This window comes from Lepidochelys olivacea (genome assembly GCF_965140295.1).
Source record: "Lepidochelys olivacea isolate rLepOli2 genome assembly, chromosome: 9".
Taxonomy (NCBI): Eukaryota; Metazoa; Chordata; order Testudines; family Cheloniidae; genus Lepidochelys; species Lepidochelys olivacea.
In genome coordinates this window covers 28,567,351-28,583,025 of record NC_140419.1, presented here as the reverse complement: position 1 = coordinate 28,583,025, position 15,675 = coordinate 28,567,351, and the positions used below count along the sequence as shown (strand labels likewise).

The window sequence follows — 15,675 nt, the reverse complement described above, 5'->3', positions numbered from 1 at the left end:
AAAAGAAGTCAGTAACACTGCACCTGTAATGCTTTGACATTGACTAATTGTGGCAGTAACATAGTCCAGACTTCCAAATGTAAGTGGGGGAATGGTCCTGCTATTGTGGGAAACTTTCCCGGCTTCTGCACTACTCCGGTGAGGTGGGATAGTGAAAGGATCTGAGTCCTCTCTCCCACTTCCTTTACCCAGAGGCCTCCCTGCCCTTGAGGGCTCCCCTTCCACTCTCCTGTCTGGCAGAGTCCTCGTAACCCGGCTGGGCCCCGGATTTCTGGGGGGCTCAACCCCCCAGCACTGCTGCGGTCACCTAGCACAGGGGCTAGGGTGTCCCCACTCTGGGGTACTCTCTCTGCACTGAGCACTTCCCTGACCCACTGATCATTACATACAATTTAAAGCAAATGCTATTAAAAGTTATTTAATCCACCAATTAATTAAAAAAGAATAAGGAAAAATGGGAAAGGTCAAAGGAAAACATCACCCCCCTCTGTGGTAGGGAACGTTACAAACAGTGTCTCTGGAATGTCAGGGCAGTTCACAGTCTGTTCCTTGTAGGTCCCAGGCCTCCTTCTCAAGCCCTGGCTCTGCTGCAGGGATGCTGCGGGTTGGACACTTGCTCTGGGGGTGGCCACACATCTCAGGGCTTTGGGTGGTGGTACCCTTCTTCTCAGCATCAGCCCCCCGTCAGGTTAAGATCCCCCTCCCAGTCTGGCCTGCAAGAACCCTTGGCTGGGGGAGTCTTTCTGTGCTGGGCCCTTTGCCCAGGGTATTACCTTGGCTGGCTCCAGTTGCTCACCACACCTGGCTCTGTGGCTGCAGCTCTGCTCCCAGCACAGGATCTGCTCTCCCTGGACTGTGTCTCTGGCTCTGTGGCTGCAGCCCTGCTCCCAACTCTGACCTGCTTCCTGACCTTCTTTTCTGGCCCCTCTGGATCTGGTACTGCTCTGCTCCCCAGCTCAGCTTGGGCCCCTGCTTTCTCCTTAGCTCGGCCCCACTCTGTCTGACCTAGGCAATTCCAGTTCACACAGAGGACAGGACCCCCCTGGCCTCCTGACTCCCTGATTAGCCTGCCCGCCCTGTCATTCAGGCTGATCTGGAGCATTGGCCCCTCCCCATTGTTCCTGGGGACTATCAGTCTCAGGGTCCTGATTTCCCATCGACCCTTCCCCTTTTAGTACTGGGAGCTAGCCAACCAAAACACCCACACCGAATGTTAGTATGGGGGCAACAGTCATTGACTTCAATAGAACGGTGACAATTTTCACCAACTGAGGATTTACACCTGTGGCTCAGTTCCAGCTCTTGAGTTATCTCTGGCATTTGTGATGGGTGCTCTATTAAATAAGCACTAGTCGCATTAAAGTCACTATAGTATTCCACCAGGATTTTGCCCTATAAATCTAAGTAACGTACAGTAGCTTCTAGAAATGTCTTGAGTTATACCTTTATCATTACATATTAAAGAGATAAAATTCACTTTGTATTTTTATTTGAAGTTAAATGGGTTTCCATTTAGTGTCCATTGCTTAATTTCTTTTTCCATGTTAACATCAATTTTATTCAAATTACCTTAGTGGCCCTGTGTCTCACCTATCAACCTTGTTTGCTGAAGTGTTGATCAAAAATTGTCCTCTTTGCAGTTCGATAGGACCTTAGTGGGTTCCTATTCATTTCATATTTTGGCCCTTGTAAAACCTTCCCTGTGATCTCGGAAATGTCCCTAATTGAATCTTATCTTCTTTTGATTAAGTCCTCTCTTAAATCCTAATTCTATAATCTTTACTTACTTGAGCAGTCTTCATTGCTACAAGGAATCCCACTGAAGTCAATGGGACTTTTGAAGTACTGATTAAAATCTGGACAGAATCAGCTGGAATTTACCTTCATTTTCTTTAGTGTATTTCACACCATGTGGATGAAGAGTATAGGATCTAGAAGCAAAGTTTTTCAAGTGGACGATAATGAAATCTCCAACTTCTGCCTTGATAATTGGGCCTAGGAACCCCAACCAGGAAGGCTTCTCAACTGTTTTGTTAAAGGAGTTATCAGTGAACTGTGTGTAGACAGCTTTTTTGTAAGTGCTTCCTATTCTGTCCGGGCCTCTTTGGAGAAAAACTCTGGCTTGTCTGCAGAGAAAACAAACACAGCCCTGTCAGAATACACTGATTCTTGAAAATGAATCTGTTAAAACGCCAGGGATATTATTATTTGTATCATGATAGCACCCCGAGCCCCAATCATGAATCAGGGCTCCATTGGCTAGATAGTGTACAAATACATACCGAAAAGACAGTTCCTGCACCAAAGAGCTCGCAATCTAAATAAGGGAGAGACTAAACATTTGATACGGATACAGATTTTTCTACCTACTGTTCATAGGGGGATGATAGTATTTTCTGAGTTCTTTTGGTATATTCTGAGTTCTTCATACATGCTCAAAGAAAATGAGGGACGGTTTTCAACTTTTTTGAATATATCTTTGTAGCTCCCCCTCTTTACCGGTTACCTTCTTTAATGCTAATCTGCTTACAAGTTTTGATGGACAGGTCTGGGTTCTTCTGGATCCCGCCACCCACTCAGCAGGGTGTATCTTCTTTATTTTTTCCCCATGAATTTATTTGGCGGTGCGCCTCCACGCCCCTTTGCTCCTTCCTGGCAGGGTCACCAGGACAGCTTGGGAGGAAAATTGTAACCACAGGGTAATCCCCACTTACTTGCCAGATAGTTGGAGACTTCCAAGAAATAACACAAACACATACCATATATTCAACACAATAATTATATTAAACAGGAGACAAATATGACTTAACAGGGTAAAACACTATTTTTAGTGTCACCAGTGCCCATGCTGCTAATACCTGTGACTTTCCCCAGTCACGTGACTTGATGTAGCAAATGTAAGATTAGCATCCCATTGGTATGTGTACTTTGTTGGGGCCCTTGATGACCTAAGACCACAAAATTCTTCTCTGCAGTGGTTTAGCAGGGTGGCTGACTGGGTTCAGTACAGCCCAAAGGACTCACAAGTGGGAGAAGGTGTTAAATCCCTCTACAGGTTTAATATGCAGCAGGTTATAAAATCCCCAAACCCTTACTCCCTGGCTTGAGAAGACAGTTCAGGGAGTAGGGGGTCCCCAAAATGAATTCCCTGACTGACCAACTAAAAGGTGGTACATTCACAAACTCCATGAATGACCCGCAGGTTCAGAGATGACTCTGGACTCCTCAGTCACTGCAGAGGGGCTGATCTCTGCTGGCAGGGATCCTCTTCAGGCAGGAGTCAGGCTGCTTCGGTCCCAGGATTTCCCCTCACCACAAAGGGGTGCAGGGCTCAAGGTGCAGGTTACACAACTGTACTAAAATCCAAACTGTCGTCTCCTAGCCCAGCATCCAGACACACTCACAGCAGGCAGCAGCCCTGGACTAGCAGCCAGAGCAGAGCTGACCATGTGGTGACTGGTCTCACCTAGGGAGCTGGAGGGCAAACTCAGCCTGGCTGGGGAAGTTTCCCAGGAAAACTCTACAAACTGGGAATCGTCAGTAGAGAAGGAAAAGCCCAGCTGAGGGATCTTGTTTTCAGGTCCCTAGAGGCCAGTTTTCAGGGTGGAACCCTGTATGCAGGCCTGGGACTCACGAGCTCCCCACACAGCCAGTCCTGCCCTTGCCCTGGCTGGCTCCAGACTGACTCAAAAATGGCTTCTCCCCTTTCCTGAATCCCTGGGAGGGGCATCTCGCTCCCTACTGGTTGCCGGGCAGACTCTGCGTTTGCTTTGACTCCCCCTCCCTACCAGGAGCTGCCAGCAGACAGAGCCCCAGGAATCTAGGTAATCTCCTTGGGGGTTCAATTAATCCTGAATCTTAAACTGAAACGGGTTATTTTACCTTAAAGCAAAACTTGGCTAAGAAAAAAACCCTGAATCTCCTTGTCCCATGCAGGAATATAAATACAAGGGAGTTTGGCTCCATCTCTTCTTATGTTTCCATAAATACAGTGTGTATGTTGCTCACAAATTACATGGAAAGTGCATACACGTTATTGAAATAACATATTACATTTATACCTTAATTTCTTTAAATCTCATTACAAATGATAAAACTGTTACTTCCATTATTAGGTTACGGTAGCTTTTGAGTCCCTCGAAGTGGAAAAGAGATATTACTTAGGTGTAGAAAGAACATTAAGGATATTCTTTATTGAGGTGGCTGATACAGGCTGTGCCAGTCAGGGAGAACTATAGATGTATCTCCCTAAGTACTGGCCTGGGTCAGGTATTTATGGAAGAGATTACAGGCTATAGTTGGGGAAATTTTGGCTCAGTTGGATGTTGTTTATGTGATGCAAGTATTAGCATTTATGTACTCTTAAATTCACTCCTGTTGGCTCCACTGAATAAGGACAACAGGACTGTGTCCTTTGAATCTGTGAGTTTTAAAAGGAAGATGCCCTTTTGCAGGTTCACTATTTTATTAGAGATGATTCAAAACTTTTTCTGTAATTCTCCTTGAGCTTTGATAGCTTATATTAAATAGGAACCAGATCCAAGCTGCCCCTAGTTTTTTGTTTTGCAAAATCATCCAAGTTAGTATGCCTGGAGAGATGGTATAAAACCTAAACTTGTTTCAGTGTAGACTGGCCTTGAGAATGAGTAAGCCTGGCACACACACTGAAGGTGTGACAATTGAAAGCGAACTGTGAGCCCCTGATCCTACCATCACTGAAGTTGGCAGGAGTTTAGCCATAGACTTCAATGTCATCAGTGGAAGGGGAAGCAAGCAAGTGTATTTTTAAAAAGCCTCTGTCTACAATGGCCAGGGAAACTGCTAGCACTGACTCATGGTTGATTACATGATTGTCAACATGGTGCTAATACTGTTAACTAGGATATTTAGGCCAAATCCTGCAACGCTTATAGCCCATGTAATGACTGCTCACATCAATTGCCCTAGTTCAGAGATGGGCAAACTACGGCCCGTGGGCCACATCCAGCCCGCGGGACCCTGTGCCCAGCCCCTGAGCTCCTGGCCTGGGAGGCCAGCCCCCGTCCCAGCCCTTTCTGTTCCCCCTCCGCTCAGCCTCAGCTCACTGCACCGCGGGCGCAATGCTCCTGGGCGGCGGGGCTGCAAGTTCCTAGGGCAGCGCAGCTGCAGAGCTGGGCCTGACCCGGTGCTCTGTGCTGCGCGGTGCGTGGCTGGCTCCAGCCAGGCAGCGCAGATGTAGTGCCGCCAGCCACCGGTGCTCCAGGCAGCGCAATAAGAGGGGGTTGGATAGAGGGCGGGGGAGTTTGAGGGGGTGGTCAGGGGCGGGGGTGTGGATAGGGGTCGGGGCGGTCAGAGGGTGGGGAACAGGGGGGTTGAATGGGGGCAGGGGTCTCGGGGGGGCAGTCAGGAAGGGCAGGGATTGGATGGAGTGGCAGGGGGTAGTCAGGGGCAGGGGTTCTGGGGGCGGTCAGGGGACAGGGAGAATGGGTGGTTGGATGGGGCAGGAGTCCCGGGGGGGCAGTCAGGAATGAGAGGAGGGGTTGGATGGGGCGGCAGGGGACAGTCAGGGACAGGGGGGTCCAGGGGCTGTCAGGGGACAGAGAACAGGGGGTGGTGGATGGGGCAGGAGTCCCGGAGGGGCCATCAGGGGACAAGGAACAGGGGGGTTGGATGGGGTAGGAGTCCCAGGGTGAGAAGCAGGGGGGGTTGGATGGGGTCAGGGGCCGGGCCATGCCTGGCTGTTTGGGGGAGGCACCGCCTCCCCTAACCAGCCCTCCATACAATTTTGGAAACCCAATGTGGCCCTCAGGCCAGAAAGTTTGCCCGTCCCTGCCCTAGTTGTTTCAAAAAGACTAATTGCTGGAGTAAGGATTATTCTGGGAGGAATCAATCCCCTAATTAGGAAAACGTTTGACATTCTGAAATTCAAAATTCCTCTGATTTCTACTCCTATGTGTAATTTGTTTGTACAAAATCCAAAGCATTTATCGTTGGGCTGAACCCTGGGTAGGCACAATTTGTTCAGTCTGTCAATCACACAGCTTCAAAGGACTGATAAGGAGCTCTGTGTAATTGGAGAGCACAGACTCAGAGCAAGAGGGTGAGTTACTGGAAGTCAGATTTCAGGAAGCTTTGCCAGACACAAATTAAAATTAGGGAGCATGTTATGGCTCTTCTTGGACTGTATAAATAATTAGTGTTTACTTGTAAGGCTTCCTGTTGATAGTTGCATTGTGTTCTTTTCTTTCTCTCCCCTAATAGATAATAGGATTCATAAAAACACACTCTCATAGCCTGAGGGTTCAGGAAAAGAGTGAGAGTTTAGGAGCAGTTGAAAATGAGATGGGCCAAATTCATCACAAATATAACCCTGCTGAGTTGAGTAAATTTATACCAGGGATGGATTTGGTCCTCTGTAGTTTGTCACAAAGCAAATAAGAGGAGTGCAAATGTGTCATCTGACAGCATTGCTCAGCATTTTGCTCTTCAGACTTCAGACCATTTACTCGCATTCCGTTTCCCATCCAGCTGTTTGTTGGATCACTGGCTTCATGCTTCATGCCTATAGTTCTAGGAAAGAGAATGAGACTAATCGATAGTATCCCATGTGGGTTATGTCTGAAGAAGGAATGTTGTTTAGAGTGAAAAAATTCGAACTCTTCCACCAAAAACCCCAAAAGAAAGTTTCCCTTATTTTCTTTTTTGATTCATCTTTTTTCTATCTTATTTGATGCATCTCTTTTTAATTGTCCATATTTTTGCTCAGTCTTAATTTGTCACCCTTTTAAAATATTTCACTTTTTATTTTTTTCTCTAAAATTTTCTTTCTTCAAAACACTTAATTTCTTATTCTTCCCCACTGACTATTTATATGCTATTCAGTGTTTTCTCTTTCCTTTCTCCACCTGTCCCAATGTTACCTCACCATTGTCCATCCTCCTCATTACCTTGGTCTTCCTTTCACTCTGTACAAACACCCCCACTCTTCAGCCCATTTGGGATAGAGGAAACAGTACTTATTGTTCTTCTGACAAATGAAGGTGGTGAATGTCTTAGAGGGTGACTGACAATGAAATTGCGGATGTCACTCTTCAAATATGCATGAGTTCACAGCCCCACAGTTCTAGGATGTCAGACTTTTTGAGATTTATCTTTCTTTATCAGTTAGAAGCATGAAATCATTCCACATGCTTGTGTCAGTATGGCTCAGTTCATTGCATCGTATATAGCCAGTTTAAGTCCCTCATGAGGACTTGGGCTCCTAGCCAGTGCTGGTGCTGCATTGCTGTACTTATGCTAGCCTTTTCTTCAGCTGGCACTCTCAACCCCTGATATTTGTTGGGGTTCAAACAAAAAACATAAATCAAAACTCTGCCAAAACTGATGAGTTGCACTCAGTTTTAAGACTAAAACCATAAACATGCCCAGGTGCATTTGGAAGATTCATAAAGTTCTCCATGAACTTAGTGTGAGGTTTCAAGTTTACAGCAAAATGTAAAAACACACAAATTTGATGTGGTCTCAGGATCTGTAGTGAAAGTTTCCATACTCTGCAGAAGTAGGTGAAAGCTTTCATGCCCTGACAATATCCCTTCCCCTCATTAAGACAGGATTGAATATCTAAAGCATGTGTATTATATACTAATATTATTTGTATGGCAGTACTGCCCGTTGTGTTAGGCTCTGAACAAAATGATGGTCACTCCCTCATAGAGTTTACAACTGAAGTAACAATCCTATATACTAGGATTCTAAATAACTGTGTCAAATAATCCATCATAATGGTCTATGTACATTACAAAATATGGGATGGTAGTAACCATATTAAGTCCTTGTCTCTGTGGCAAAAACACTAAAGAAGCAGTTTGTTGCTGACCTGCAGCTGGTGGGTTCTTTTATTTCAGATTCTGTTTAGGTTCCAGATGTAGTTATGTGAGTGAGATGTATTCTCACACTTGTGGCTGATTTACACATCTGTGTGTAATCATCTTACCAACTATTGCATGTCTTGTGCTACTCTTATCCAACTCATCACTTCATGAATAACGTTGGAATACCAAAGTGTCTCTGCCATGTGAGAAACAAATGTTTTTTTCTACACTACAGTGTAATTCTAAAACTGAATAGTGCAGAAACTCTTATGACCTTAGCAGAAAATCTCCAGCAAAATTGTGAAACCATTAAACATAGGAATTCAAGGTGATCCAGAAGAAACATACAGCAAATGTCAGGGGATTGCCAACAAAATATACCAGACTCTTCAAACAGTCTGCAAAATCTATTTACAGTAGACTTCTTAATAGTCCTACTTCCATTTTCTCTCCTTCTGAGATGCTTTTCCGTTTCCCCTCCTTATGAATTATATCTATTTTTGACTAGACCCTGTCTCTTGTATCTTTTTCACTAGCACAGACTAAGGCCCTGCTCTTGCAGTGAGCCCTGTGTGTGTGGAACCCTGTGTCCACAGGAAGCACCTCTCTGGAGGAATGCAAGGGTCTGCCAATACAGAGCTCACTTCAGGATCTGCAGTTAGTTTCTCTCCTACTTATACAGTGATTGATCCTGGTCTCTTAGCATTTTGATGTCACATACAGGAGCAGGATTCCATTGTACTGGCAGACAGAAAGGAGAGTCTCAATGTTAAAAATAAATCAACAGAAAAACATCTACTGTGTAAAAGGAATTGTGAACAAAATAATCTGAAATTAAACCAATGATGCATATCTCAGTACAAATGGGATTAACTAAAATAGTCAAAGCTCAGAGACAGCTGAATAGCACAGCTTCAGTGCTGTAAAATTCTGAGTTTTCACAGCCACCATTTAAAAAAAAAAATCCTACCTTAAGTAAATATATGCACATGCAGCATCTTATCTATTTATTGAGAGATCGAAATTACACATCATGAGACATTCAGGGCCTGATCCTGCCATCCTTAATCAGCAAAGGCATCTGTTGTAATCGTACTGTATTCCAATGGGAGTTTTGCTGACGTGAATGGGCGCCTAGTCTGAGAGGCTCTTCTTCCATAAATACAAATGAATTTTTAACATGTTAGGAAAAACAGAAGACCCCTTACAAGCCCTGTAGAAAATGACTAGGAATAAGGATCTGATTCACAAGCCATTCAGAACAATGGGAATCTTTTCATTGACTTCAATGGGCTTTGGATCAGTTTCTAAACCAGCAGTGTCTACACCAACCATTATTGTAAAGTCAAGAGCATTTATATGTAGTTAGCACAAACTGAATGTTACTTACTCTTCTTCTGAAAAAAGCTGCCCAGATATTATATTTTTATTCCCAGGTGCATAGTTCCAAATGGTCTCTGTAATCCCAATGTAATACTCTCTGCTCGCTGCCCAGACTTGGCAACCACAACAAGCCAGCAAGCAGCTTACTAAGAACAGCTTCATTTTGCAGTCATAAACCTTGCTGGAATGATGGAGTAAAACATGAGACCAACACTGTGTCTCTTTATAAGATCAGTCCCCCTCCCACTCCCCAGTATGCTTTGATCAACAAAAGAAAAGGTTGCTCAATGCCCCTATGTTGTCAGAGTAAACAAACGTTTGGATTCCAGTAACTAAGTTGGCTCAGGTGATGTAAAGCAAGCAAGACAGTTCCTTCTTCTTTTTTTTGTTTTACCAATCTGATATTCATGCAAATTAGTTTATGTGCAATCCAGATGATAAATTTTGTGGATCAATTTTCAAGTGTTTCTGATTTAAGGGGGTCCTCAATGATCACAGTGACTCTGAAATCATTTAGTTCCTATGTCATCTAAGTAAACTCTTTGCTTTTCCTCTTAGTTTTATTCCTAATACTTTAAGAATATCGGGGGAAACTCCAAACTGGCATCTGTTTTCATTTTGATACCATCAACCCTGTGCTTTTCTTCAGTAATGCAATCAGAAGAGAGCCAGAATCTGTGGGTTGGTCATGTGGGGGCAATGATTCTGCTGTAGGCCCCCTACCCCTTCTGAACCAATGGAACTTCCTCTTCCTCCCCTTTGTAAGGTTGGGACTCTATAGCCCAGGCTCTTGTGGAAAGAGTGGGGGAAAGAATTGCTAGGGGGAAGGACCTGGTCCCCTCCAGGTGGCAGCTGATATCTGAGCACAGCACTACCCCTCCATTAATGTGGGACTAATACCTACAGTAGCATTAACCTACATTTCATGACTGCAATTCCCAAAAGATGTGGGTTTGTGCAGGGTTGAGAATAGCTAGCTAGCAGGAGAACAGCCCCTGCAGAAGCTATTCCACTGTGGGGGAAAACTAGAGTTTCCCTTCCTCATGATTGCCCAGGATATTTGGGATTGGGGATGTGGGACCTTTAACTACTGTGCCCCAGAAGAAATATAGTTGTGAAGTCCATGGGCTGAACTTCCCAGGGTTTTCTGGGCCCATTCTTTCTCCTGTGAGCTTTCCATGGAGGAGGAGGGCTATATCTTTTGTTCTTATTCTTTTCAAAAGTAAGGAAAAAAAACAATTCTGCGATGACAAAAAGCATAACACATAGCCCGTGTGCAGGATAGCTTGTAACTGCAAGATACAAAGTATGTACAGAATGGTCAAGATTATCTGACCTAATGGATTAGTCTAAATCTACATTTTCAAAGCTTTGGCCCTGCAAAATTTGTACACACCTGTTGTATGAAAATCCCACAAAAGTGGCAGCTCCAGGTGTGGTTTCCAAAAGCACTTAAGTGAAAGTCCCATGGTTCTTGTGCTTTTATGACACCAGGAGTATGCAAAAGGGGAGGCAAGCAAGAGCATGGGCCCCAGGGCTGTGGCGGAGGCGGAGAACATACCCCTCCAAGCGTGGTCAAATTTAAATCCCTGAGTACGCCCCTGTATGTCACTTGGACATTTTTGAAAATCTCCGTTCACATTCAGAAACAGACACAAGGACACACTTTAATAACAGCACTTCCCATTGCATAGAGGCCAAAAAAGTTCAAATGAGATTTTATCAGCAGCTATTTTGCTACATTGCAAGGCCAAAATGATTTATACTCTTTCAGATGGAAAATTAATTTTCCAGTATATTGGGTAGCAGGTTCCTTTTTCATTACATGCCAATCTGAACATTGCTTTACGTGAACTGGTCATAGAAAGAGCAAAGTAGCAATTTTAATCACCATTCCTATACAGGAATTCAGAGCACGTTTACACAAATAAAATACTCAAATTTGCTTTTTGCAAAATACCTTAAATAACAGCTCTATTAAATGTAGGATTCACTATCTAGTTCTCTATATGGTACACAGCAAAGGAGCAGCAGCGAATTTCAAAGCATAGTCAACTAACTTGGGCTTATGGGGCACACGGTGTAGGGCTGGAAATTGGGCGCAGGCTGGAGCCTAGACTCTAACGTCTACACTGCTGAGACCCAGCAGACTTCCCCACTGGGTTGCTCTGGAAGCAGAGTGATTCTGGTGCTCTGTGTGACACTGTGGAGCTCTGCTTCACTCCCAATGCAGGCCTGGCCTGTGCTGAACACCTTCAATCTAGTCCTTAGTGAGGCATTCTCCATTGACTCAGTTTGTTTTACTGTGACTCTCTGGGGCAATAGAGGTATATTACTGGACAATTTGAGCCCATCTACCTTCAGGTGCAACTTCCATTGATTTCAAGGAGAAATTTTGGTACCTATGCAGCTGAGGCAGATATTCCTGCAAAAGGGCTCAGTAGCAAATAATTGTGCTGGCTTTTTTACCATTAGGTTTCAGAGTTACTGCTCCATTTATATGGGAGCAATTTGCAACTTTTTTAGAGCTACAACCAGGATTAATTTGGCCTGTTGTGTCTGTTCACACACTTGGGCCGTCTGTATCACATGTATCATTTTATGTTCAGTGGTCTTTCTTCACAAGGGAACAAATCTCTTCTCCCTCTTTTGCATATCAATTTTGTTTGCTGACTCTAAGGTCCATTCTCCCAGCCTAGACCCAGTTTTTTCTGCTGTCAGCACCGCCGAATCAACATGCTGCAGCTGCGGAAACAGATCACTGTTGCCAACTTTCAGGTGGTAAATAACCACCCTGACTTTCACAATAAGCCAACAATCAAGCTAATCCCATTTCAAAACAAGGCCAAAACAAGCCATTCTCTAAGAACCCCAACACTATGTGACTAGATTCCCCCGGGCGTGCAGTCTGGGACTATGGTAGACCCACAGTGCACCCCGACTCTCTCCCCCCTTGCCCCTGCTTGCCGGGAGCCAATAAAAAAAAAGAAGCAATAAGCTACAACAAGCAACAAGCCAAAAACTAGCCAACAAGCAACTCACAAGCCAATTAAGCCAAAACCAAGCCCAATTTCTGTGTGTTTTTTCCCCAGGGGTTTGGCATGTCTGAAACAGATGTTTACTTTGCCTCCTGTACCATCAATGAAGTTGCCAGCTATGTCCGGAGTACAGAATTGCTGTTAGCATTGAATAGGGGAATAGGCACAAAGTAGGAAGAATGCAGGCTGGGTTTTAGCTACCAGGCAGATCTATCAGTGCTGCTAGTTACAAAGATCTAGTTTTGGGTTGGTAATTGGTTAGAGAGGTTTTCACCTCTAGGTAGGGTGACTAGATAGCAACTGTGAAAAAAAGGACAGGGGTGGGGGGTAACAGGTGCCTATATAAGAAAAAGTCCCAAAAAACGGGACTGTCCCTATAAAAATGGGACATCTGGTCACCCTACCTCTAGGTCATTAATCCAAATCCAGCCTTGGTTTATCATCTGATGGCCTGTTTTAGCCTAGATCTCAGTGGACCCTGACACAAGTAAGGGTCATTACCAACGGAGCATGGAGATGCTTGCATAACTGCTGCCTATTCGGTGGATAAAGAGAAGATTCCATTCTCCAGAGCTGTCAAGCCAGCTCTTTTCATGAGCAATATAAAGTCACATGTCTTTGTCTGAAACTACACAGATGTGAAATGGAAACTTCTGACAGAGTAAATATGGACCAACAAGATGTTACCATGCTGGAGGGACACAGTGAGAAACAGAGACAAGGGCTCCTGTATAAGCTTGAAAGCTTGTCTCTCTCACCGACAGAAGTGGGTCCAATCAAGGATATTATCTCACCCACCTTGCCTCTCTAAAAAAAGGAGTACTTGTGGCACCTTAGAGACTAACAAATTTATTTGAGCATAAGCTTTCGTGAGCTGTAGCTCACGAAAGCTTATGCTCAAATAAATTTGTTAGTCTCTAAGGTGCCACAAGTACTCCTTTTCTTTTTGCGGATACAGACATACTAACACGGCTGCTACTCTGAAACTTGCCTCTCTAATATCCTGGGCCCCACTGGGCTACAACAACACTGCACACTGTGAGAAACAGTCAACCGTTCTCAGTGGTGCTAAAACAAACCATAATGATACCTACAAATAACATCATTGTTTCCTATGGCTTATGGGTCTCCTATCTGGCTCCATGATCTTCTAGTCTCTTGCTCATGGCTTTTCCCAGACAAACCCATGTCTTTTTGTTCCATACTTAGAATAATTGCAGGAGTGCTTGAATAAGGGCGGTGTTCAAAAGATATCAGTAAACCATTTGCTGTAAATGTCCTTTAAAGTTTCTGGTCTCATTCAATTCAATAAAACCTCTCTCAATAGCCACTGCTTGCTTATCTCATTAATCAACCCAGAGCCTGAACAGAATACCTTGTTTATTGTCTTTCACCAATACAAAGGAGGCTTTTACCTAATGAAGGCTTTGCAGTGCTGGGGGTTTCTGTTCTTGAGACACACCACTCATGTGATTTCACAATCAAAGATAAATCATTAAGAACTTTTTAAAAAAAATCTACAAAATATAGCAATTCCATTGCATCTAGGGTTGAAATCCAGATTAAACAACATATTCGGTTGGAAAAGGTTTTTATTTTCAGCACATTGGATATAAATATTTGGGGGGGGCCAAATCAAACACCTGTAACTTCACATATTTGATTGCTAAAACAGTGTCCCAGTGTTATTCTAGTCGAGGGGGAAATGTTCCAGTCTGGGAAAATTTTCTGATCTAAGGAATGCCAAGTGGGCAGCTTTATATTTTGCCAACATTCCTTTCCACCATGCACCTCTGACCTCCCATTCCACCTTGGAATGTGATCTTGGGGACTAAACCCTTTGTGACATTAGGCACTGAGACCCCTACAAGATGACAAGCCCTTACAGGTGTGAAGCAAAGTCTCTTCCCTCATTAAGAATGGCCATCCATCTGGTGCTCTTTTAATCGCCCTCTTTTATCCAAGTATACCCCATTCCTCTGCTCCCTAATTACCCTAGGACTTCAGCTATGAACACCAGCATTGTGAACTGATCAGTCAACCACATACCTCATTGTGTATTTCCAGTTCCAAATCAGGCAGCAGCAGAGAGACACACACTCACACACACACACACACACACAAAGGAAGCATAGTACTGTGTTAAACATAAATTACTTTTTAAAAAAAAGGGAAAGTAGCATTTTTATCTTCATAGTAAAGTTTCAAAGCTGTATTAAGTCAATGTTCAGCTGTAAATTTTTGAAAGAACAACCCTAACGTTTTGTTCAGAGTTACGAACATTTCAGAATTACGAACAACCTCCATTCCTACATTTATTCTGCTGTAATTCCCCCTTTTATGGAAAATTCCTGTAGAATATAATGGGAATTAAACTAGTAGCTGTCAAGCTGTCTGGAGTGTCTCAGGAGCATGAGTACCAACCTCAGGGCAGACTGTTGAGAAGCAGGCACAAACCCCAAACTGGTTGTGAGTTCTAGACTTACATTTGATCTATCAAATGTAAACTCAGGTACTTTAATGGCCTACCCATGGAGTCATAGAAAATCCCCTTTGAACTGCTTTATTCTTTTTGCCTTTCCTGCTGACTTTTATAGGCTCAAAAATCTCCTCCCAAATGAGGTCTGTATTTAAAAAGGTATTTGTAAACTAGGTTTTTTTTTCTCACGAGATTTAATGTTGTCCTAAGGGCTTGTCTACTTGGTGCCAGCAAAGCATATGAGAGGGGAGTGATTTATAAAGCACTTTAATGTGTCTCGCTCTAACTGTTCCATATAGACTAGAAAGGTGTGCTTTTCAAACAGGACTGTGTTAATGTGAAGTAGGTTCCTTTTTAAAGTGCAGCAGCATTCAGCAGGGTCTATATGGGGCAGTTAGAGTAAAACACACTAGTGTGCTTTACAAATCAGACCCCTCGGGTGTGCTTTGCTGTGCTGCGTAGGCAAGCCCTTTTAGTAATTCTCCTAAAATATGTTCTAAAGGGATTATTTGGCTTTGAGTATCTAAAGATAAAGAAACCAAAACCTGTTATTAGGTATTTTGATGATACTATGTTGAGCATAGCTGTCTTCCAAGCAGTTGACCCAGGTCTTTAAACCACGACTGAATATCTTTCTAAAATATATGCTATAGCTCAAAAAAAAGTTATGCAATGCAGAAATATTGGGTGAGGTTTGGATGGAGTGGTGAATATTGGGTGAGGTTTGTGGCCTGTGTTATGCAGGAGGTCAGGCTAGTAGAAGATCTCTTCTGGCCTTAAAATCAAGTAATTTTCTACTGATCAAGAAATTGAGGCCTTACACTATACACTGATGTCAATGGAAAGACTCCCCTTGACTTACTGAGGCCCTTGGAGACCATCTGAAATATTTATAAAGCCTAAATAAGGAGACGAAACAGTGGAA

General features: G+C 43.7%; 1 protein-coding gene across 1 annotated transcript in view; it reads right to left on the bottom strand.

Moving 5' to 3' along the window:
• CP (ceruloplasmin) overlaps positions 1-9,437 on the bottom strand; it is a 38,382-nt gene extending 28,945 nt beyond the window's left edge. Inside the window, exons 1-2 of the mRNA XM_084638463.1 lie at positions 9,241-9,437; positions 1,882-2,126 (exon numbers count right to left, since the gene is read on the bottom strand). Of these exons, the coding sequence (XP_084494589.1) occupies positions 1,882-2,126; positions 9,241-9,395 (400 nt within the window). The 5' untranslated portion in view covers positions 9,396-9,437. The remainder of the gene's footprint in view (positions 1-1,881; positions 2,127-9,240) is intronic.
• Between the last annotated feature and the right edge of the window lie 6,238 nt (positions 9,438-15,675).